Source organism: Brassica napus, chromosome C1, assembly GCF_020379485.1.
Source record: "Brassica napus cultivar Da-Ae chromosome C1, Da-Ae, whole genome shotgun sequence".
In the NCBI taxonomy this organism is placed as follows: domain Eukaryota; kingdom Viridiplantae; phylum Streptophyta; class Magnoliopsida; order Brassicales; family Brassicaceae; genus Brassica; species Brassica napus.
In genome coordinates, this window is record NC_063444.1 from 41,937,560 (window position 1) to 41,959,780 (window position 22,221).

General features: G+C 39.9%; 4 protein-coding genes across 5 annotated transcripts; 2 read left to right on the forward strand and 2 right to left on the reverse strand.

Annotated features, from left to right (window-relative positions):
- Nucleotides 1–1,751: 1,751 nt before the first annotated feature.
- Nucleotides 1,752–2,875, forward strand: LOC106366821 (glutathione S-transferase T3-like). The gene is made up of 2 exons (XM_048743981.1): nucleotides 1,752–1,755; nucleotides 2,097–2,875. The coding sequence occupies exons 1-2, from the start codon at nucleotides 1,752–1,754 to the stop codon at nucleotides 2,873–2,875; spliced, it is 783 nt and encodes a 260-aa protein (XP_048599938.1).
- A 2,439-nt stretch (nucleotides 2,876–5,314) lies between these two features.
- Nucleotides 5,315–6,644, forward strand: LOC106347187 (glutamate dehydrogenase B-like). Of its 2 annotated transcripts, XM_048744565.1 has the most exons (5): nucleotides 5,315–5,473; nucleotides 5,553–5,665; nucleotides 5,744–5,899; nucleotides 5,974–6,060; nucleotides 6,401–6,644. In XM_048744565.1, exons 3-5 carry the CDS (start codon nucleotides 5,780–5,782, stop codon nucleotides 6,506–6,508), a joined length of 315 nt encoding a protein of 104 aa, XP_048600522.1. In that variant the 5' UTR covers nucleotides 5,315–5,473; nucleotides 5,553–5,665; nucleotides 5,744–5,779; the 3' UTR covers nucleotides 6,509–6,644. The 2 variants fall into 2 exon arrangements, with proteins under 2 accessions (XP_048600522.1, XP_013642144.1); XM_013786690.3 differs by having other exon boundaries at nucleotides 5,340–5,665.
- An 826-nt stretch (nucleotides 6,645–7,470) lies between these two features.
- On the reverse strand, nucleotides 7,471–9,011 carry LOC106347178 (F-box protein At1g11270-like). The gene is made up of 2 exons (XM_013786678.3): nucleotides 8,832–9,011; nucleotides 7,471–8,683 (listed from the first exon to the last, which is right to left on the reverse strand). The coding sequence occupies exons 1-2, from the start codon at nucleotides 8,859–8,861 to the stop codon at nucleotides 7,577–7,579; spliced, it is 1,137 nt and encodes a 378-aa protein (XP_013642132.2). The 5' UTR covers nucleotides 8,862–9,011; the 3' UTR covers nucleotides 7,471–7,576.
- Nucleotides 9,012–10,139: 1,128 nt separating this feature from the next.
- LOC106366840 (beta-1,2-xylosyltransferase XYXT1-like) lies at nucleotides 10,140–12,310 on the reverse strand. The gene is made up of 3 exons (XM_013806509.2): nucleotides 11,865–12,310; nucleotides 11,505–11,786; nucleotides 10,140–11,416 (listed from the first exon to the last, which is right to left on the reverse strand). The coding sequence occupies exons 1-3, from the start codon at nucleotides 12,019–12,021 to the stop codon at nucleotides 10,224–10,226; spliced, it is 1,632 nt and encodes a 543-aa protein (XP_013661963.2). The 5' UTR covers nucleotides 12,022–12,310; the 3' UTR covers nucleotides 10,140–10,223.
- Nucleotides 12,311–22,221: the final 9,911 nt, after the last annotated feature.

The window sequence follows — 22,221 nt, forward strand, 5'->3', positions numbered from 1 at the left end:
CTTCCGACGTAATCATGCAACTTTATGAAGGTTTCAGAACTTCAACTCGGTTTGAACACGAGATTAGGTTGATCGTGAAAGAACAAAGTCGAGATTTGAAGTTGTGGGCAATTGTACATGGAGCTGACATGTTCATGAAAGACAACGGTGACACAGTTGTCAAGGTAAATAACTGTTTTAAATGATTGGAGACGTTTTGTTTTGTGTGTTACTTAAGGGTATATATTGTGGTGATTTTTTTTATTTATTTATTTCAGATTTCTGGTAGAAAAGTCGAGTTGGATAAGTGGTTCAGGAGGCTTGTTTTTCTACTGAGAAGGGGTTTTTTCATTGTTCCTAATACTAATGATGATAATGGTGATGATGATTCTGATGCTGAAGAAGAATGAAGATACCTGATTTGAATAGTAATGGGTTATGGGTAATTAATAATAGTAAAAGGTTATGGGAGTATGATAGTAAGTGGTAAAATCTATGTCTTTACAGTGGGGAAAAATAAATAAGAAAATGTTATTGGATTCATATGTGAAATCCAGAAACTTTTATTTTCAAGTTACTGCTTGTATGAAACGTTTCTACATACACAAGAAAAAGACATATGATATATATTTTATTTGGTAGTAGTAGTAATGGACAATATTCTAATACACCCTGCAAACTCTCTGCGAGCATTAATATCGCGGTCTCTAAGCACCGTATGTAGGTATTTTTAGATTTAAAAAAAAAAGAAAAATATGATAATTAGATAGAAACGTCGCTTAATTAAAGAAAAGAGGAGACGGTTTTATGGGACACGCGTCACAAATGCACCATTCTATCTCTCTCTTGACGGATCATCTTCTCCCTTTCACTCCCGAATCCTCGACGATATCGAAACTCTCTGGTGATCTCTCCTCGGCGCTGATCTCTCCTCGACGGTGTCGTCGGCGACTCTGCTTCTCTCTCGGTCTCCTCGACGAGTCGTCGTCTCCGCCGGTGTCGTCGGCGACGCTGCTTCTCTCTCGGTCTCCTCGACGAGTCGTCGTCTCTCTCGGTCTCATCGACAAGTCGTCGTCTCTCTTGCGATCCTGGAGGGCTCTGCTTTGCTATCGGTCTCGCCGACGATTGACACTCCAGTCTCGCGATCCTCGACGACTCCGACTCTCTCTCTCTTGGTCTCGTCGATGCCTCCACGTCTCTCTAGCCATCCTCGACTACTCCGCTTATCTCTCTTGTTCTCCTCGATGACTCGGCGTGTCTTTCTCAGTCGTCGAAGCTCTCCGGCCCATGACTAGGGTCGAGGAAATCAAATCGAAAAAGGTAAAGCTATGTATTTGTCCTTTTATGTCTCAGCTCGTGATTGTACAGATGATGATGTCTCTTGTGTTTGTTTAAGTTCGTGTCTCTGTTTATTATGTTGATTAGGTCTCTTATGTTGGTTGTGTGACTTGAGAAATTTATCTGGTAATTTAAAGATCGATCATCACTGATTCTTTTTGTTCTGTCTCTTTTTCTTTGTTTCTTTAGATGGACGAATGAAGCTACACGAAGATACCTGAAGGTTCGTCAATGCAGAGGTCTACAATTGGTGTACAGGTAAAACAATAATATTTGCTCTCGTAAATTGATTGTTAATTTGAAAAAAAAGTTGTGGTTAGGTGTGATTAATGGTTAGATAGAAACTGATTAATGTCTGCAATATATTGATTGTGAATCTCGTTTCTCTGCAATATATTCATTGTGAATCTGGCTGGTTGTCTGAGGTGTGATTAATGGGTAGATAGAAAGATGTTTAAGTCTGATTAATGAGTTAGGTGAATGTCAACTCGAATTGGTTGTAAGTTAAACTTTCTATCTTCTATAAACAACTCCTTCTTCTCTTCTTCTCTTCCATCTATCAACTACGGCTTCTTCTCTTCTTCTCTTCCATCTATCAACTACTGCTTCTTCTCTTCTTTTTATTTTAATCTTCAACCGTGGATTATTCTCTTCTTCTGTTCTTCTCTTCCTTTAGACAAATTCAGATATGGATCCCAATCTATATAAGAATTTAAATTTTGTTGATCTTCTTCAAAGTCAACAAGATAGTTCTGGTTTTTAATCCTCTGCTCCTCCAGTATTCGGGACACAAGCTACTGAAGGATGCAACTTCGAAGAGAGCAGTCCTGCACAGCCTAAAGAAAGAAGGAGTTGGAGTCCAACAGAGGACGTCGTGCTCATCAGCTCGTGGCTGAACACGAGTAAGGATCCTGTTGTTGGGAATGAGCAGAGGTCAGTTGCATTCTGGAAAAGAATTGCAACTTACTTCAACGCCAGTCCTAAGCTTGTTGGATGTGAAAAGAGAGAGTCGTCTCAGTGCAAGCAAAGATGGCACAAGATCAATGACATGGTGAGCAAGTTTTGTGGAGCGTTTGAGGCTGCTACCAGGGAGAGGAGAAGTGGGCAAAATGAGAATGATGTTCTCAAACTTGCCCACGAAATCTTCTTTGCCAACCACAAAAAGAAGTTCACCTTAGAGCATGCATGGAAGGAATTGCGCTCAGACCAGAAGTGGTCTGAGCTATCTACTGCCAAAACTGATGGATGTTCGAAGAAGAGGAAGGTTGGCGACGCTTCACAGTCAGAGAGCTCTCAAGCAATTGAAACCGATGATGGAAGAACCAGCCGTCCCCCTGGCGTTAAGGCATCAAAAGCCATTGGGAAGAAGGCAGTGGTTGATGGCAAGGACGTTGCTAAGTATCAGACGATGTGGACGATCAGGAAGCAAGATTTGGAGATAAAGGAAAGGATGTCCAAGATGAAGCTACTGGAGAAACTATATGAAAAACAAGAACCGCTACTAAAGTTTGAGGAAGCGCTGAAGCTGAAACTCATAACTGAGTTGATGTCTAATTAGTTAAGTGTAAGTGTCGTTTCAGTTATGCGGTAAGTTTCAGTGTGAAAATGTTGGGTGATGTTAAAATGCTTTTGTGGTTCTCATGTTCTGTGATGTTAAATTTAATGGTGTTGTTATTATGTTTTGTGGTGTTCTTACGTTTAAAATTTTGTTGTCCTAATGCAGGTGAGAAAGTGAAGTTTGAAGTGAAGTCAAGTCTCGGTTTCAACTAGAGAAGTCACAGACTGAAGCAATTGTGTAGTGTTGTGTGGTGTCTTCTAGTGTCATGTGTAGTGTCTTGTAGAAGTCACGGACTGGTGTCTTGTAATGGCATGTGTAGTGTCTTTTTGGAGTCACGGACTGGTGTTTTGTATGATTGTGTTTGTGTCTTCTAGTTGTATGATTGTGTTTGTGTCACGGGTTACTTATTTTGTTTATATGCATGTGTCTTTAAAACCAAACACAAGTGACTTGTTACAGCATCAAAGCCATCTCCACTCTTTTAAATCTCAACCTGCTTCTACTTCCAACAACATCTCCACTCTCTTTAATCTCAAGCGAGTTCAACTTCTAACAAAGCCATCTCCACTTTCTTTACATCTCCACTCTCTTTACACAAAGCCATCACCACTTTCTTTAACCACCCTATAATCACCAAATATGGCTTCTTCTTCCCATAACAATGTAGATGAAGAATTTGATCAAATGTTTGATGATGCATTTGATCAACAGTTCGATCAAATTTTCGATCAAACTTTCGAAAATTTAATGATTCATGGTGATGAAGAAGACGCAAGGAAAAAAAGAAAAAAACGAGCCTTTATCGAAAGAAACCGAGAAGAAGGTCATGTACGTCTATGGAATGATTATTTCAGTGAAACTCCGACGTATCCTGAAAATTTTTTCCGACGACGGTTTAGAATGAACAAGCCTTTGTTCATGCGCATTGTTGATCGACTCTCCAATGAAGTTCCATACTTTCGCCAAAAAAAAGATGCTCTTGGAAGGCTTGGTATCTCTTCACTCCAAAAGTGTACAACAGCTATTCGTGTCTTGGCATATGGTATTGCGGCTGATACGGTCGATGAATACCTACGTCTCGGTGAAACCACGACTCGTAAATGTTTGGAACATTTTGTGGAAGGAATAATAAATTTATTCGGCGATGAGTACCTACGAAGACCAACACTGGCTGATCTACAACGTCTACTTTATATTGGAGAGTATCGTGGATTTCCCGGTATGATAGGCAGCATCGATTGTATGCATTGGGAGTGGAAGAATTGTCCCACTGCTTGGAAAGGGCAATATTCTCGTGGCTCGGGAAAACCAACAATAGTTTTAGAGGCGGTTGCTTCATACGATCTCTGGATATGGCACGCGTTTTTTGGACCACCAGGTACCTTAAACGATATCAATGTTCTTGATCGCTCACCTGTTTTTGATGACATAATAAAGGGTCATGCTCCGGCAGTCACTTACTATGTCAATGGAAGAGAGTATCACCTGGCTTACTATCTCACCGATGGTATTTATCCGAAATGGGCAACTTTTATCCAATCTATTCCATTGCCACAAGGGCCGAAAGCAGTTTTATTTGCTCAACATCAAGAAGCTGTCCGAAAAGATGTCGAGCGTGCTTTTGGAGTCTTGCAATCTCGCTTTGTCATCGCTAAAAACCCATCACTTTTTTGGGATAAAATCAAAATTGGGAGGATTATGCGAGCATGTATCATACTCCATAATATGATAGTAGAAGACGAACGAGATGGATACTCTCTATTTAATGTTTCCGAGTTCCAACAAGGAGAAGACAACGGAAGTTCACATGTGGATCTCATGTATTCTACAGATATCCCAACAAATATCGCCAATATGATGAATGTTCGAACTAGAATTTGTGATAGACAGATGCATCAACAACTAAAAGATGATTTGGTTGAACATGTATGGCTTAAATTTGGACGTGAAGACGACAATAACTGAACTCAGATGCTTCTTTTAAAGTATTATCGTTTATTTTGGTAATCTTTGTTTTTATGTTTTTTTTTAAAAAATTATGTTTCAAATGTTATCTTTTTAGTATGTTTTAATTAATAAAAAAAATAAGTTTAATAATTTTTTTTCAAGAACCCTTAATTAAGAACCTTTGCAATGGACCTATTAAATTTATGGGTTTCTGTACTTGGTCTCTTAATACACTTTTCCTAATAAAATGCATTAAAAATTAAGAAAACCCCCTTATATGGGGTTTTGCAATAATCCTGCTCTGAAAATTTCTTAAATACCCCACTTATAATAAATATATCAATTCAATTCTTTTCATTTATTTTTAAATTGAAAACATGGCTAACTACAGAAAAAAAACCTTAACGAATTTGCTTATCTACAGATCCAACCTAAGTTAACCCACCCGATCCAAGCCCAATCGGGTCTAACCCGGGTACCTTCCTCCCCTTAACACGTGTTCTCTTCCTCATCAATCTCTCAGAAAAAAAAATTGTCTCTTCTTCTCTCTCCTTTTTCTCTGCTGAAACCGTAGGCCAACAAAGAGATTGAAATCCTTTTTTCGCATCATCTCATCTTAACAAAGAAACCAAATTTCCATCTCCACAAAGGGTTGACCTTGATCTCAAGCTCTCTGTTTTTTTTGCTTCTCGTATCTGTTTGCTATACAAATCTTGACTTTGTGATTTAGGTAAAGTGCACGATCCCCAAGGACGATGAACTCTTGTTGCCTACATCGGGTTTACGGTTCAACACGACAATGCTCGTGGACCCATGAAAGGAGGAAGTAGATATCACCCCGAGGTTACTCTCTCTTTCAATCATCTCCGTGGATCTTGAGATTCTTAGCATCTCAAAGTTTTGAACTTTTGGTTTTGTAAGGTTGATCTCGATGAAGTCAATGCACTAGTTTAGCTCATGAATTGGAAGATGGCTGTAGCTGACATTCCATACGGCGGAACATCCGAACATGGTGTCGTCTATGCCACTGAAGCTGAATACGGCAAATCGATTAGGGAGTTGACATTTGTAGTTCAAGTAAAGCTACCTCACCTCTAAAGCTTTATGTTGTGTTTATCTGAGTGTTGAGAGATTTGGTTGGTTTGTGACAGGGTTTTGGGAATGTTGGAACATGGGCAGCCAAATTGATACACGAGGAAGGTGGAAAAGTGGTGTCACTTCTACCTCACTTAAAGAAGGTTAGTAAGGTGGATGATAAGAGTAGTATAGGAGCTACTCTTAATGAGCTTGTCGAGCTTCTTCCTGCTTGTTTTCTGAGTAAAGTTTTAATCTTTTGGTGCCTTAGTCCTAGAATCAATTTCTGTTGTGGTCTGACCTTACCAAGGGGTTTTTATAATAAAGTTCGTATCTTTTTGGTAAATGTTTGAGACATAGAAGATAAAATAAATCGTGAAGACATTCTTTTGTCTCTATGGTTTTAATGTCACCGTCTCTTGATTTACTTGTAAAATCAATGTCGTCTTGATTTGTTTTGAAGAAACTGAAGTCGGTACGGGTTTGTTTTGTTTTGGTATTCAGTGCAGGAAGCATAAAGATCTTTACCTGCTGATGGTCAAGTCTCCTAGTGGAATTTTAAGCTCACGTGAACAAATACTTAGAATGGTTGCGAAGTGCTTAGAGATATAGAGCTCCTCAAAAGCTGTAATTATTTAATGATCGGCCAAAGAAAAAGCATAAAACAAAAGCTTAGATGGTTGAATATGCCTTAAAAAAATTGTTATGTCTTATTTAAGAATGTTATTTAAGGATTTTGGTTTTTGTATATGCTTAAAACTTGATAAACATATTCAACCATTTGACCAAAAAAACATATTTTACACATGTCTAAAAAAGTATTTAATTAATATTATCCAATGTAGTATTAATATTACTTTGTTTATAGTAATAGTTTTGCAAATTTCAACATTTATTAGTAACTAGTGTTTTCCTGTATAAAACTTTTTAATTTAAATTATAATTTAAAATAAAATTTATCATTATTTTAGATTTTATTATTTTCTTACTAGTATTTTAATATAAATTTGATTTAAACATAAAATTAAAATAATGTAAAAAATATTTTAAATTATATTTAAAAATAGATATGTATATCTCTGATTTGAATATGCTAATCTCATAGGAAAAGGCATTAACAATCAAAGTCTTTTTGAATATTTACACTTAGTAGTAATATTTTAAATTATAATTTAAACTTTCCAGTAGTAATACATGTCTCTCGCTTGCTTCCATTAATGTGAATTTGTAAACCAAAAGCTTCTGTCATTAGTCTAAGAAGGCAAGACAGGAGATGTGGTTGTAGGTGGGTCCACTATATAACTAACTAGTCTAGGACTGTATGTAACGAATCATAGCTGATGTGAGCTGGATAGAAAGCAGTTAAGCGAGTTATATAAAAGATATCACTTTGCAGGTTGTCTAAGGCGTGGTTGATTCTTTCATTAACAAGTCCCTGAATTGTTGATTGAAGTGTGTAACAATTTTACAGCATTATATAAAAGCCATAAAAATGTGAGTGAAACAGCAAGAGTGTGTTTCATATTAATAACAAACGGTACAACATTATTATACGAAAGCTATAAAAATGTTAGTGAAACTGCAATAGTGTGTTTCATATTTAAATGTTTGGTTAACTTCTTACAAGAGAGAGGTATATAATAGGAAAATACAACAAGATGAGTTTAAATTAAAGAGAAATTAAGCAGAGAATAAACTCTCGAAATAATAAACAGAACCAGAGGGTGATTTAGGTGTGCAGAGTAAATCATAAGATCTGTAATGGAGATCATGTATGACCAGTGGGTCCATGGAAGCACGACCTTGAAGCAATAACTGACCCTTGTCCAGAATTGCAATTGGTAACAGGGGGGCGGCGAAGTCGCCAGTTGGGTTGAGATCAAAGGAACACAGTGTGTTCCATGTCTTGTCGGAAGAATCGAACGACCATATTACTTGGGTGAGGTGTTTTTGCTCAGACAAGCACAAGCGGTTATGGAGGACGCACATGGTGATGTGGCGAGGGTCGGCAAAAGGGGCTTTACAGATGACTTGGAAAGTCTCGGTGTGAAGATCAAAAGATAGTAGCAAGGGTGGTTCAGACTCGGTTAACCAATAAAGGGAGCCATCTAAATGGACGGGTTTATGGTAAGCATTGATGGGATAAGGAGAAGCAGGGACAACGTACCTCCAAGCGTTGGTGCTAAAATCGAAAACTTCACAATAGGTAACAACAGCCTTGTCTGCTCCTCCTAGTACAAACCCGGATGAATTATACAACCAAACAGGCTTGAAAGTGCCACTTAACTTATCTCTACCGAATCCAAGGCTAGGCCATGGGAAGTCAGAACCCTCTCTCTTGAACCTCTGAATGAGGAGGCCTTGATAGTTGGAAAGAGGAAAACTCCTATGCCATCCAGTGGCGGGATTGCCCACGATACTGTCTACGTAGAGACAGTAGACGCATACTAGACCGTCACAACTACCAGCGCAGAACATGCCGCACGTGTAACTCACGTTCCAACCTAGTCTTCTTCTTGATGCTGATGCTGCACTCAACACAACTTTTCGACCACGACCTTCGCGTCGCACAGGTCGATCATAGGAGAGACTCATGATGAGGACATCGGGACCACGTAATTGCCTGCGACGCATCAATTGTCGTTCCTTGAAACCTGGGGAATCGATTGTCAGTTTCCACTTCTTCGATACACATCTGAATCTCAACAGAGGCTTCACCGGCACACACTCCAGGATCACCTCTACCACATCGTGGGGTAGCAATTTCCACAAGCTTGTGTCTAGGTTCTAGTTTGATCAAACACAAAAAAAAAAAAAAAAAAAACTCCTCGTCTCAGTTTTGTAACTGTGAATAATCCAATTTCATCGCATCAAAATCAGATCCCAGGATGTATTATATATCAAAACTAATTAAATAATAATAATAAAATAGTACCTCGGCCAATGATTGCTTCCTCTTCTTCATGCTTTTCCAGATCCGTCTGATATGAGATTGAGATCAGATCAGTGTTACGACGGAGAAAAAGGAAAGCCTAGAGGGAGCCAACGAGAGAGTTCTGGAAATGAAAAGAGAGGAAAGGAGATTTGAAATTTTCTGTAGGGTTTACGCTGGCGTTTGGTTTCATGAACCAATCTATTCCTCTTTAAAATGGGCCTCTTCGGATTTTGTAAGTAAATCGTATTTAGCCCAAAAGCCCATTATGGATCTCCGAGTTTCCAAAAGTTTACGTTTACTAGAGCATATGATTTTCTCACCCATAGATTCTATAAAGAAAAATTATACGAGTTTTTCAAATGCAAAACCTACTCTATTTTCTTTCTTTAGTTTTTTCTCACGTTTTCTACATCTTTTCAATTGGTGACTTGGTGAGAGACTATTTTATAAATTCACCAATGATGATGATAGTCATATGTATCGTGTCAATAAATATGGAAAAAACATCAAACCAATCCGAAGTGAAATCTTGTTAACCAGCTTTTAAACCGGTCTTTTTCCATTTCACCTGAAAGGGAAAGATTTTTTGTTGTAGCTGTGTTCCATTATACATGTTGATGTGACCATGTCACATGGTCTATGTGTTAGAATGGAGAAATAAATCCTTGACTTGATGATTTTATCCTAGAAATGATGGTTTATGTATTTAACGTGAATGAACCCATCACTTTGATTTATTGAAATATAACAAAAATGTTGAAAACTACCACAACTATTTGATTAATCAAAATGTGTTTTTTTTCTCAATTCATTGTTTTATAGTGAAAATAGAAGGTTTCTTCATTCACATGCATGCGCAATCCTCAAAACTGACACTTATATAGTCTGCAAGGTGACAATTATAGATACGTACGTAGACGTCCCGTTTACATGAAGAGTCTTTGTGTTGTGTCTTTGTTTTATACATGAATCTTGGAGCTTATATAAGTGTGATCCTGATCCATGTCTATGATGTAATTGTAATACAAACCTTTGACTTTAATTGATAGTAAGTATTAGGTAATATCAAACTAATGAAAAGGTTGAATTTCATTTCCTTGTGCTAAAAATATTTGAATTTGAATGATCGTACAGATTACCAGAATACATATTGCTAGTATAATATCCTGATTATTCATAAGGTTGCTAGTATAATCTTCTCAGTAGTATAGTTCAATTTAACACGAACATGTTTGTGTATAGAAACACCATGGTTATGCTTTTATTTGACCAATTCAGATTTTTTTTTCATAAAGTGAACTTGAGATCAATAAAAATTGGCGTCTGATGATAAATATTCTGATCCGACTACAAGAATTTACAGTATACGGAAATGCAGTGAATATTGATTTTTTACACGGACTGCATCTGCACTAGCTCAAAAGCCTTGACAAGAACCGGTCTGAACCGGTTAATATCTACACTCACGTTCTGCTGTACCAAATAAACCGACTGGAACATTTCCCACCCGCGTTTCCCAACCACCGATGGATCTCTCACGATCTCGTGATCGCGTCCGTACCGCCGCAAAAGCGTGCTCTCCTCCGCCGCGATCTTGTACTCCAAATACCTCAGATTCATCCCCTTCGAAGGTTCCTCAAAATCCGTCTTTGCGAGCCACTCGAATCCCCCGATCGGAAGAATCTGAACCACGACGGCGTTCTCCGGCAAGAACACCATGTTCGTTAGCCCCGCGCCGTGAACGCCGAGCATGACGTCGCAAGAATTAACGGTTTGCGCGAAACCCGCGACGTCTGCGTTCGCTTCCGCCACCACGACTTTGAATCCGATTTGCTTCGCCGCTCTGGCGATCGCGCCGGCGTTCGTGAACGCTCGCGATCTTCCCCTCGCCAAAATCAGCATCCGCGGCCTCCGCCGCTGATTCCTCCTCGTAGTCAAGGGCCTCACGGCGGCGTTGCGCAACGAGTACGAGTCTCTAAGGAATTTTCTGAAATCGGACATCGAATACTCGGAATCCGAAGGATCGATCGTTAGCTCTTTGTAATACTCACGGTGGCGAGTGAGACCGACGGTGACGCTGCTGAAACAGTGTGTTTCATCTTCTTCGTCGATGTAAATGAGCTCGTAGTTCGAGAGATACTTCAGTATCCCTTTGAATTTGTTGATCCACGGTTGATTCTTGTTCGTCACGAGGAACTGAACTTCACCGTTGAATCTACGCGCCGTCGTGTACAGAGGAATCACGATGTCGGTGAAATCGTGGAAGTTGTTCATCGAGTAGCCTCCGAGAGAGAAAAGTATCGCCGGAACGCTGTGATTCCTAACGCAACGCGATATATTAGCGTTCTCAGCGTTTTGTTCCAGTTTCACCGTCCATTCTCTCACGCGTTCCATAGCCGCCACGTCACCTTTTCTCGCGTAAGGTTTAATATGCCACGTGGAATTCCCTGAAAACGCAAACGTGATCGCTGCTTGAATCGTCGCGGATTTACCGTGGACTCTTACCTCGCCGTTTATTTCGCATATCTCTGTTCTTGCTAGCTTCTTACAAATAGGTTTCATTGTTTTCTCCAATTTATTTCCTTCTGAAGATTCACAGAAAAAAAAAACATAATCAGATTCAAAAGTACAAAGATATTGATAAAACTATAATTAATTAAGACAAGTGTGGACCTGTAGTAACGTGTTCTTCGGCTATTGTAGAGTTAGTAGTAGAGTTAAACATATTTTTGGGCAAGCTTGTGTCATTGCCGACACTAAGCTCATGATCTTTAGAACTAGTTATGCTCTGAGGAGTGGTTGCATTTGATGTAATGTTGATTTGATCATTAGGGAGAACCAGATTCTCAGAATCTCCAGATGTTGCATTGTCGCTGCTCCCTGACGCTTGTTGTTTCTGCGTTTCTGTTATTCTCAGCATCCGAAGACCAGCGTTCATTGGTATCTGCAACTCCACTGAAGAAAAAAAGAAAGAGAGATGTTAGTTTATGTGCTTTAATTTCTTGCGTTTTAAAAAGTTGGTAAGGGACTAACCGATTGGTAAAGGGCTGAGATAAGGTTTAAAGACGGTGCAAAGAGTGAAGACGAAGAGAAGAGAGGCAATGAAAGCTCCATAGCCAAGTCTCTTCTGCTCGTTTTTGCTAAAGCTACGAGCAAGTATTGTATCGTAAAGAAGATCCTTCTCTGTCATCTTTCTTGTCTCTTGAGTTAGACGAAGCTTTTTTACTTTCTTGTGATACAAGGAAACTCTTGAAGCTGAGTTCACCCGCTATTTTGGAGAGATATGAATGATTGTGAGAGAGGAAATTGTATGAAGTATATAAGATGAGCTTTTTTTACGACAATGCTACTCGTGTTCAATGATTGTTTCTGTAAATGTCGGGATCTTAAGACAGGATCACGAAGAGAAGTTTTGCGTGTTAAAAATCAAACATTTTAAAAGTGATAAAAGTGTATTATTAAAAGAACAAGACTTTATTAATTTATAAGTATGGGGATTGTCGGCACTGGAGGAAGGATTTGGAGGGCATGCAGTTGTTAGACGAAGTTGCACTACAAGAAAACAGCGGTATTTTGACGGACATTCCGACGAAAAATGAAATCCTCGGAATATCCCGAGGAATTTCCGAGGAAATTCCGAGGAAACACAAAATTTGGTTTCCTCGGAATTTCCTCGGAATATACCGACGGAATTCCGAGGAAATATCAATCCGTCGGAATATTCCGAGGAAATTCCGAGGAAAAATGTGTTCCTCGGAAAAAACCGATGAATTCCGAGGAAATATTATAACCGTTGGGGGATTTTACAAAATTCCGAGGAAATTCCGACGAACTAGCCGTTGGCGTCGGAATTCCGTCGGAATTTCCTCGGTCTGTCGGCAGGATTTAAACTATAAATACAAGCAGTCCTCTTCCTCTTCATTCACTCCATAACTTCATCCTCCCTCTTACTCTATTTACACACGAATTTGATTCATAAAAAAATATGTCTTCTTCAAATTATTTTCGTTCTTGGATCGATCGACCTCATTTGGATCCGAACACGAGATTGCTTACGGAAGAATACCAACGAGGTATAACCGAATTCATGGGGTTAGTTCACCGACAACCGGAAGCAAAAACAGGTATGTTAAGATGTCCTTGCTCTAATTGTAAAAATAGAAAGGTTATTAAAGAGTGGGATGTTTGGACTCATCTATATTTGAGTGGGTTTACACGAAGTTACAAAATTTGGTATCATCATGGGGAAACTGATTATGAACATGGTAGTACTAGCGAACCTAGTGTATACCAAGCCCCAAGATGATCGATCGATGCGTTTTCTGACATATATCCATCGATCGATCCGTTTATACAAAAACTTACAAGATTTTCTGAGGACATTCCGAGGAACGCTTGAGATTCTCGATCGATCGATGGGATAATCTAATCGATCGATCACATTGTTACGCTTTGGTCCATCTTAGTGATCGATCGATGCGTTTTCTGACATATATTCATCGATCGATCCATTTATACAAAAACTTACAAGATTTTCCGAGGACATTCCGAGGAACGTTTGAGATTCTCGATCGATCGATGGGATAATCTAATCGATCGATCACATTGTTACACTTTGGTCCATCTTACTGATCGATCGATGCGTTTTCTGACATATATTCATCGATCGATCCGTTTATACAAAAACTTACAAGATTTTCCGAGGACATTCCGAGGAACGCTTGAGATTCTCGATCGATCACATTGTTACGCTTTGGTCCATCTTAGTGATCGATCGATGCGTTTTTGGATATATATACATCGATCGATCCGTTTATAAAAAAACGTACGAGATTTTATTCTCGATCGATCACATTGTTACCCCAAACCCTGTTTCCTCGGAAAAGCCTCGGAATATTCCGAGGAAATTCCGAGGAAGACCTGATATACTCTATCGATCGATGTGTTTTGGTACATATATCCATCGATCGATCCGTTTAAAAAAAATTGACGTATTGAAACCCCAAACACTAGTTCCTCGGAATTTCCTTGGAATATTCCGACGGAATTCCGAGGAAAAAAAGGGTTTCCTCGGAATTCCCTCGGAATAATCCGAGGAAATTCCGAGGAAATATGGTTTTTAAACCGAAAACAACGTTTTGCGGTTTGAACAACACCTATATAACCCTTATTAAGTGTCTTACGTTCATTATGAAGTCAAAAATTTGTTCCTTACCGTATAATTAACACTTTTCCGATTGTATGAACGAAATCCCACAACATAAGAGAAACACTTATACCTTTTAATGAATGGTAAATGGAATACTTTCAATTAGTTTTGAAATTTGTTATTTCATGGTGTATGCTCATCTATACAAAGAATCCTCAATGGTATGCATTACAATTGTATAAGAAATGAAATACGGCAAAAAAAATTGATGTTTTGAAACCCCAAACACTAGTTCCTCGGTATTTCCTCGGAATATTTTCATTTTACCGGGCAAATATTTCGCGAAAATTGAAATTAGAATTCCGACGGAATTCCGACGGATAATATCCGTCGGACCCTAGGTTTTATAACCACAAGCCCCGTCTTCTTCCCCATTTCTCTCTTCTTCCTCTGCGCGACTCCTCTCTTCTCTCCGGCGATTTCCCCCTGAAATCCGACGATATCTCCGGCGATCTCCCCCTTCTCTTACACAAATCATGTAAGGACCATATCCCACTCTCTTAGGTTCTATTTGTTAGGTTTTTGTGTAGTTTTGATAGATTTTTGTTAGGGTGATTGGTTAGGATTGTGATTTGGTTGTATAATAGGTTTAGAATTGTGATTTGGTTGAATAATTTGTTTTGTTGAATTGATTTAGAATTTTTTTATAATTTTTTTTATTTTTTTGTATTTATAAAATCGATTTTTGTATATAAATTCGATTTTTTGGATTTTACAAAATCTTTTTTGTATATAAATTCGATTTTTTGGATTTTACAAAACATTTTTAATATCTATAAAACTTTTTTGTGATTAAAAACTATTATTTGGGATTTAAAAATATTTTTAATATATATATATATTATTAAAACTATTTTTTGTAAATATTAAACTATTTTTTATTTATTAAAACTATTTTTTGTTTATTAGAACTATTTTTATATATTTATTAAATATTTTTAATATCTATAAATCTATTTTTGTGATTAAAAACTATTATTTGGGATTTAAAAAAAATTAATTTACATATTTCTGTATTTATTAAATATATTTTTTTAATTTACAGGTCTAATGATGATCAGACCCGGCCTCGACAGCGTCGTGGTCGTGGTGGTACGGGGAGCCAGTCTCGGGATTCCAGCCATTTTCAGGATTTCCCTTCGCCAGCAAATGATGGAGATGATGCAGAGGATGTACCCGAACGAGGTGTTCCCGGACGTGCCAGACCCGTAGTTTTTTTTTTTTCCAAAAACTCGCAATGTTTTATTTTTATTTGTGAAACTTTGAATATTAATTAATATGATTTCAATTTTAATTTTAATTTTATATTTTCGAATTTAAATTTCAAATTTTTATTTTTTAAAAAAGTTAATATTTTTTACATTCCGAGGAAATTAATTATATTTTTACTCTATCGATCGATGCGTTTTTGGACATATATCCATCGATCGATCTGTTTATAAAAAAACGTTCGGAATATACCGAGGGACATCTTCCTCGGAATATACCGAGGGACACCTTTCCTCGGAATATACCAAGGGACATGTTCCTTGGAATATACCGAGGGACATGTTCTTCGGAATATTCCGAGGAAGATGTCCCTCGGTATATTCCGAATGTTTTTTTATAAACGGATCGTTCGATGGATATGTGTCCAAAAACGCATCGATCGATGAACTTCCGAGGAAATATCCCGACGAAGTTCTCCCTCGGTATATTCCGAGGAGATTTCCGACAAACTAGTGATCCTGGGAATTTCCTCGGAAATTTGTTTCCTCGGAATTCCGTCGGAAAATTCTGAGGGATTTCGGAGGAAAGAAGAAATTTCGAGGAATTATTTCCGAGGACTTGTTTCGTCGGTATGTCGTCGGAATAACGTTATTCCGACGAAATTCCGACTATTTTTTCCCTCAGTATCTTTGTTGTTTTCTTGTAGTGTTGGTACGTAAGCAAATGCTCCCCACGATTCTTCTTTTTAGCTTCGTTTTAAGTTAATTAATATATAACAAATAAATAAACACCAAACAAAATTATCTAAACTACGACTTAATTACAAACCAAAGATTCTCGAACTCTTTCATTTTATTAAAATAACAATGGAAATTTAATACATTTTACTTTGTGAAAAGACTTGAAATTGTGGATGAAATGGATTTCTTTTTTCTTATAATACGATATCCTATGTGTTCTAAAATAGGTAATGGTAAAATCGTAACCATAAACACTTAGGTTAGGAATCACAGCCTCGTGCGTTCGTATAAGGTGAACATGCTTCAGTCGGCTAGTAAAATGTTTGTCGTCTTTAAACGACGAGATCATCCAAATAATCATATGATGTTTCGTTAGAAATGTTCAAAAATGATTAAAAATAGAATTGAAAAGAAGTTTGTAGTTGACTGTTATGACACAACCAAAATCTAAATGATTGATTGATTGTTCATTGTTTAGTATTTGTTTCATTGAGACCAATTAACGAAGGAGGCAGAATCAAATTTGGCCTGAAAGCTATGAATCAACTAACAGTTGGTGAAATTTTTCTAGATTTTTGTTAAGCATGGTTGTTAGATTGTCTTTAGACTTTCTCCACAATCTCTTATTATATTTTTCATATAAATGAATATAATAATTCATGCATATAGTCTTATTAAGTTGTAAAGTATCTCCATCTAATTAGACAGACTCAATTGAAAAATTATCAAGCTTTCAATTAGATGGAGATACATTTAAAATTTTAAAAATATCTCCATCTAATTAAATTGTACTAATTTGTAAAAATATCCCCATCTAATAAGTGAATACTTATGACAACCCTTATTTAATATTAAAGGATGAAAATAACAAAAAGTGGATTCTGACTTTTTCATGTCGTATGTCGTTGTGATTGGTCAAACTCTGAAATTGTATCATCATCAACCAAAACCTATCAGTTTAACTGGTTCTAAATAAACTCATTGGTGCAAGAAAAGTTTCAGTAGTGATTACTTCTGTTAATATGGCAGTAACTTAAATCTTACTACTGGAATTTGGAGGACTAAATCTCCTTTTATTTTTATTTTCAGAATATATATTTAATAATCCAAAACGTGGGATGATTAACTCAACGCCCAATCGTAATATGTTTAAGCAAATATGGATTTTTTTCTTCTTTGCATTAGTTAGGTGATAATCATTTGATAAGAAGCACATAATAATAGCAATTATAAGGGAGTTGTTAAGTAGGAAAAAGACATTCTAACAAGTTATGTGTCTTATAGTCTATTTGGTGGGTCGCATGACGATGTACGTGTGCACCTTCCAGTATACGTTTTTTTATTATTGTAAAATTAAATTGAAAACTATGTAAATACATATATGATATGTATATAAATGTATATATTTAAAGTATTGGTTGTGCTATCGGTAATAGAAATTAATAATAATACAATATAGTGTTTTGAAATTTTGCAAATGCAGAAGAATAGTTTACAATATACAATGTATGGGTCTATAGTTCTATGCAGACTTATTAGTTTAATGATCTGTACAGGTATATGAAACGTGAGTATATTTGAAAATACATTTAAACAGGCACGATATAATTTATCTGCCATGCTACCACAAGTAATGCTTACATATGATTTTCGTTTGTATTATACACGATGCTAACTGTAGGAGATGAATTACATCCTCCACGAGGCCCATCGAATAACATGCCATAATCCAGCAAGTTGGATTAGTTTGGTCGGTTCGGCGGCCAAACATATCGGCTCGACTTTAGAGTACTTTTAGCCGGTCGAGTAAGCCGACCAAAAGTACCCGCCTTGGAAAGAACTTTGTCCAGGCCCGCATACTCGGCCTCTCGCATCAAGGCGCAAAGAGATACGAAATTAGGGCATCAAGTACAGAAAACCTATAAAAGGGGGAGAAGAAGCAACAAGAAATGGACTTTTTGATCATTGGACATACTAAGCGGCTTGATCGAGGGTTTTAGGAGATCTCTTCGATCTTGTTTCTCTTTCACTTTCCTGTCACTCTTGTAACCCTTCAGTTCGAATCTAATAAAACGTCTTTAGTCATCCCATTTCTGACTTCTTTCACTCTAGTCGACTGAATCTCGTTCAAACAATTGGCGCCCACCGTGGGGTTGACTACAGTAACGTTCTAGATCTACATGGTTCAAGACGACGCCACCTTCGGCGCTCCAGGCGGAGAACCAACCCCTACGCCCGAAGCCGCGTCACCCATCGCCGCATATTTCATGAGCTCTATCATGGCTCGACTCGCTCGTCAAGACGAAGTCCAAAAGACGACCAACGACCAATTAGCTGCTTTGGTCGCGGCACTCACAGCTCCCGATGGCCAAACGAGCCGTCCCCAGCAGATACGCCGTCACCTCTTTAACACCAACCCTAACGGCGACCGGAGGCGACCACGTCTCATACGACTCGAAGCCTAATGAAACCCTTCTCGCCGACCACCCCCCAGTAGGCTCTGATCTCGCAACCATACGCGAGCTCGCCGAGCTCAAACTCAGCTTCCAACAAATGAGCGAGAAGATCCATCAGGTAACCAGCGCGGCCCCGCAAATCGAGAGCGTACTCGCCGCAACATCACGCGCCCCTTTTACTAGCGCTCTGACTAGTGTGCAACTCGGAAAGATAGAGAAGCTGCGCCTACCCGAGTACAAACCCGGCGGAGACCCGATGGAACACATGACAGCTTTCAACATCGCGATGGCGCAGGCTCGACTCCCCGACGAAAAGGGACGCAAGCTACTGCCAACTGTTCGTCGAAACTCTCCACGAGCAAGCCCTAACCTGGTTCTCCCAGTTAGAGGAAAACTCCATCGGAAGCTTCCGCGACTTGTCAACAACTTTCCTCAAGACTTACATTATGTTCACCAAGCGCAGCGCTACCGCCTCTAGCTTGTGGAACCTTAACCAAACCAAAGACCAGAGCCTCTGTGACTACATGGAGAAGTTCAAAGCCATAGTCTCGAGGATTGAAATTCCAGACGGTATTGCCATCGACGCCCTGCGGAACACATTGTGGGTTCGTTCTAAATTCCGAGAGGATTTATACCAAAACCCAACTACGTCACTCCAGGATGCTATCGTGCGCTCTGATAATTTCATCCGAATGGAAGAAGATACTAACGCCATTCTCAGCAAGATGAACGCACCTAAAGATCCAGCGGCCAAAAATGCCAACACGCGACAAGAACTGCGCCAGCATGCTCCAATCGATAAAAACGGCCGCAAAGACGGATACATGTATGTCGTCAATGAGAACAACGTGCCGATTTCAACTCTCGTAGTCCGCGGAGAAGGATGGAACAAGTGGGTAAGGGAGTTCGATTCGTCCGAAAAAACCAGTCGATGACGTTTGCTCGACCCATACTACAATAGCAGCAGGTTCAGCTGCAGGACCTTCCAGAACCGTCGATCTCACCAAACACTGCAAATATCACGACGTCAAAGGGCACGATACGACAGAGTGCAAGTCACTCTATGCGCACTACCTCTCATCCCTAGCAAGTGGTGACTTCAAGTTCGAACCCCTAAAGGCTAAACCGAAGAACGGCAAGAGCTAGAGTAAGAATAAAGAAAGGAGAGCCCAGCGCAAAGCTACAGGCAAAGGTCGACATAGCGAAACTCAACAACGAGATGACGAGGAGGATGCTCCGAAGAGTAATGGCAAGGGAGAGTCCTCAGCCGATGAAGAGCAACCAGCTAACCGCAGACGCATTGAGGTCATACTCTCTCAGCAAACCTTGTCGTCGGACGATGAGAATGATGACACACCTGTACTCGAAGATTTGAGAGATGTTCTGAAACGAAAGTTCGAATCCGAAAATAGCAACAACTCCACGCACAATGATCTGCGAACAATGTTGAATGCACGGAAGTCCCGGCGTATCTCACCAGGTGACCCCGATCCCAAAGAACGCTCGAACGGTGACCTTCGAGATAAACTCAATGCAGGAGCATGCGATCTTCGAATCCGTCTCAATCGTTCGAAACCCACTGACCTCCGAAGGCGTTTGGAGCAAACTAAGACGTCAAACAACGACATTCCATCATCAAAAAATGACAGCAGCGTACCAACCGATTTACGCGCCTTCTTAGACTCCAAGCAAGTAAAAACGCGACAGCAGCTAAATGTCATCATGGGCGGTTCTCCTCCTTGCGGCAACTCTGTTTGCTCCATCAAGGATTACCGTCGACAGGTCGCGACTTCGCAGAGGTGGCCGACTAGGCCGCCAAATCACCCTCCGATAACTTTTTCGCCGGATGACGCTGAGGGGGTTCACTTACCCCACAACGACCCTCTTCTTGTAGTCCTTGCAATTGGGGAGTACGACGCCACCAAGGTCCTCATCGATACAGGAAGCTCCGTCAACCTCATCTTTCGAGGAACTTTGCAGAAGATGGGAGTCGATCTCAACGACATAAAACCATCCTCCAGAACATTAACCGGCTTCAACGAATCCTCCAAAACAACACTGGGAACAATCCGCCTTCCGGTACGCGCATGTGGAGTCACTCAAACTGTCAAGTTTGCCGTTGTAAGCACGAAGGCCCCTCACCACGCTATACTTGGAACCCCCTGGATACACTCAATGCAGGTCATTCCATCTACTTATCACCGGTGTGTCAAGTTCCCTGGTACGGACGGAAAAATTAAAACACTGCGAGGAGATCAAAAAGCCGTTAGGGAACTCCTAGTCGCCACAGTTAAACTCCAACGAACGTCTTTATCGGTTAACTTCGTCTCTCCTCCAACCTATAAAGCCTGCTCCCAGGAAGGCGAAGTTCTCGAGTTACTTATTGACGATACCAATCCAAGCAGGACCGCAAGGATTGGTGCCTATCTGTCTGAAGATATGCAGCGGCCAGTTCTCAACTTTCTCAAGGCGAATGTGTCCACATTCGCGTGGTCCATGTCAGACATGAAAGGAATTGATCCGGCCACAACAACTCATGAACTAAACGTCGACCCGACATTCAAGCCTATCCGGCAGAAGCGACGCAAGCTCGGTCCCGACAGGTCAAAGGCTGTAAAGGAAGAGGTTGACCGGTTGCTCGGCGCTGGCTCAATTGCTGAGGTGCGCTACCCTAGTGGTTAGCAAATCCAGTAGTCGTCAAAAAGAAGAATGGGAAGTGGTGCGTCTGCGTCGACTTCACAGACTTAAATAAAGCATGCCCAAAGGACAGCTATCCTCTTCCCAACATCGACCGTTTAGTCGAGTCCACGCCTGGAAACGAGATGCTCACCTTCATGGACGTTTTCTCTGGGTACAACCAAATCATGATGCACCCCGACGATCGCGAAAAAATGGCCTTTATCACGGATAGAGGAACCTACTGCTATAAGGTCATGCCATTCGGTTTGAAGAACGCAGGAGCAACCTACCAACGGCTTGTGAACAAAATGTTCACAGACAAGCTGGGCGTCACCATGGAAGTATACATCGATGATATGCTTGGCAAGTAGCTACACGCCGCTGATCACCTCCGTCACTTTCAAGATTGCTTCGAAACTCTCAACAAATACAGCATGAAACTGAACCCAGCAAAGTGCACGTTCGGGGTTTCCTCAGGCGTGTTCCTTGGATACATAGTCACGCAGCGGGGTATCGAAGCCAACCCGAAGCAGATCTCCGCGGTCTTGAACCTCCCAAGCCCAAAAAATAGTAGAGAAGTACAACGGCATACGGGTAGGATAACTGCACTCAACCGGTTCATCTCCAGATCCACTGACAAATGCTTGCCATTCTACGATCTCCTGCGAGGTAACAAAATCTTTATCTGGGATGAGAAATGCGAGGAGGCATTTACTCAAGTCAAGCATAATATGACAACACCACCCGTTCTCGCCAAGCCAGATATCGGCGACGTTATATCTCTTTACGTCGCAGTGTCACAAGCAGCAGTCAACAGCGTTCTGATAAAAAAGGACAGTGGTGAGCAAAAGCCAATCTTCTATACAAGCAGGCGCATGACCGGACCAGAAACGCGATACCCAACTCTGGAGAAGATAGCGCTAGCGGTCGTCGAAGCGGCGAGAAAGCTTTGCCCATACTTTCAGTCACATTCGGTGGAAGTATTAACCGACCAGCCCCTCCGAACAATACTTCAAAATACAAACAGGTCCGGAAGACTAACGAAGTGGGCTATCGAACTCGGTGAGCTTGATATCACTTACAAGAACAGATCCGCA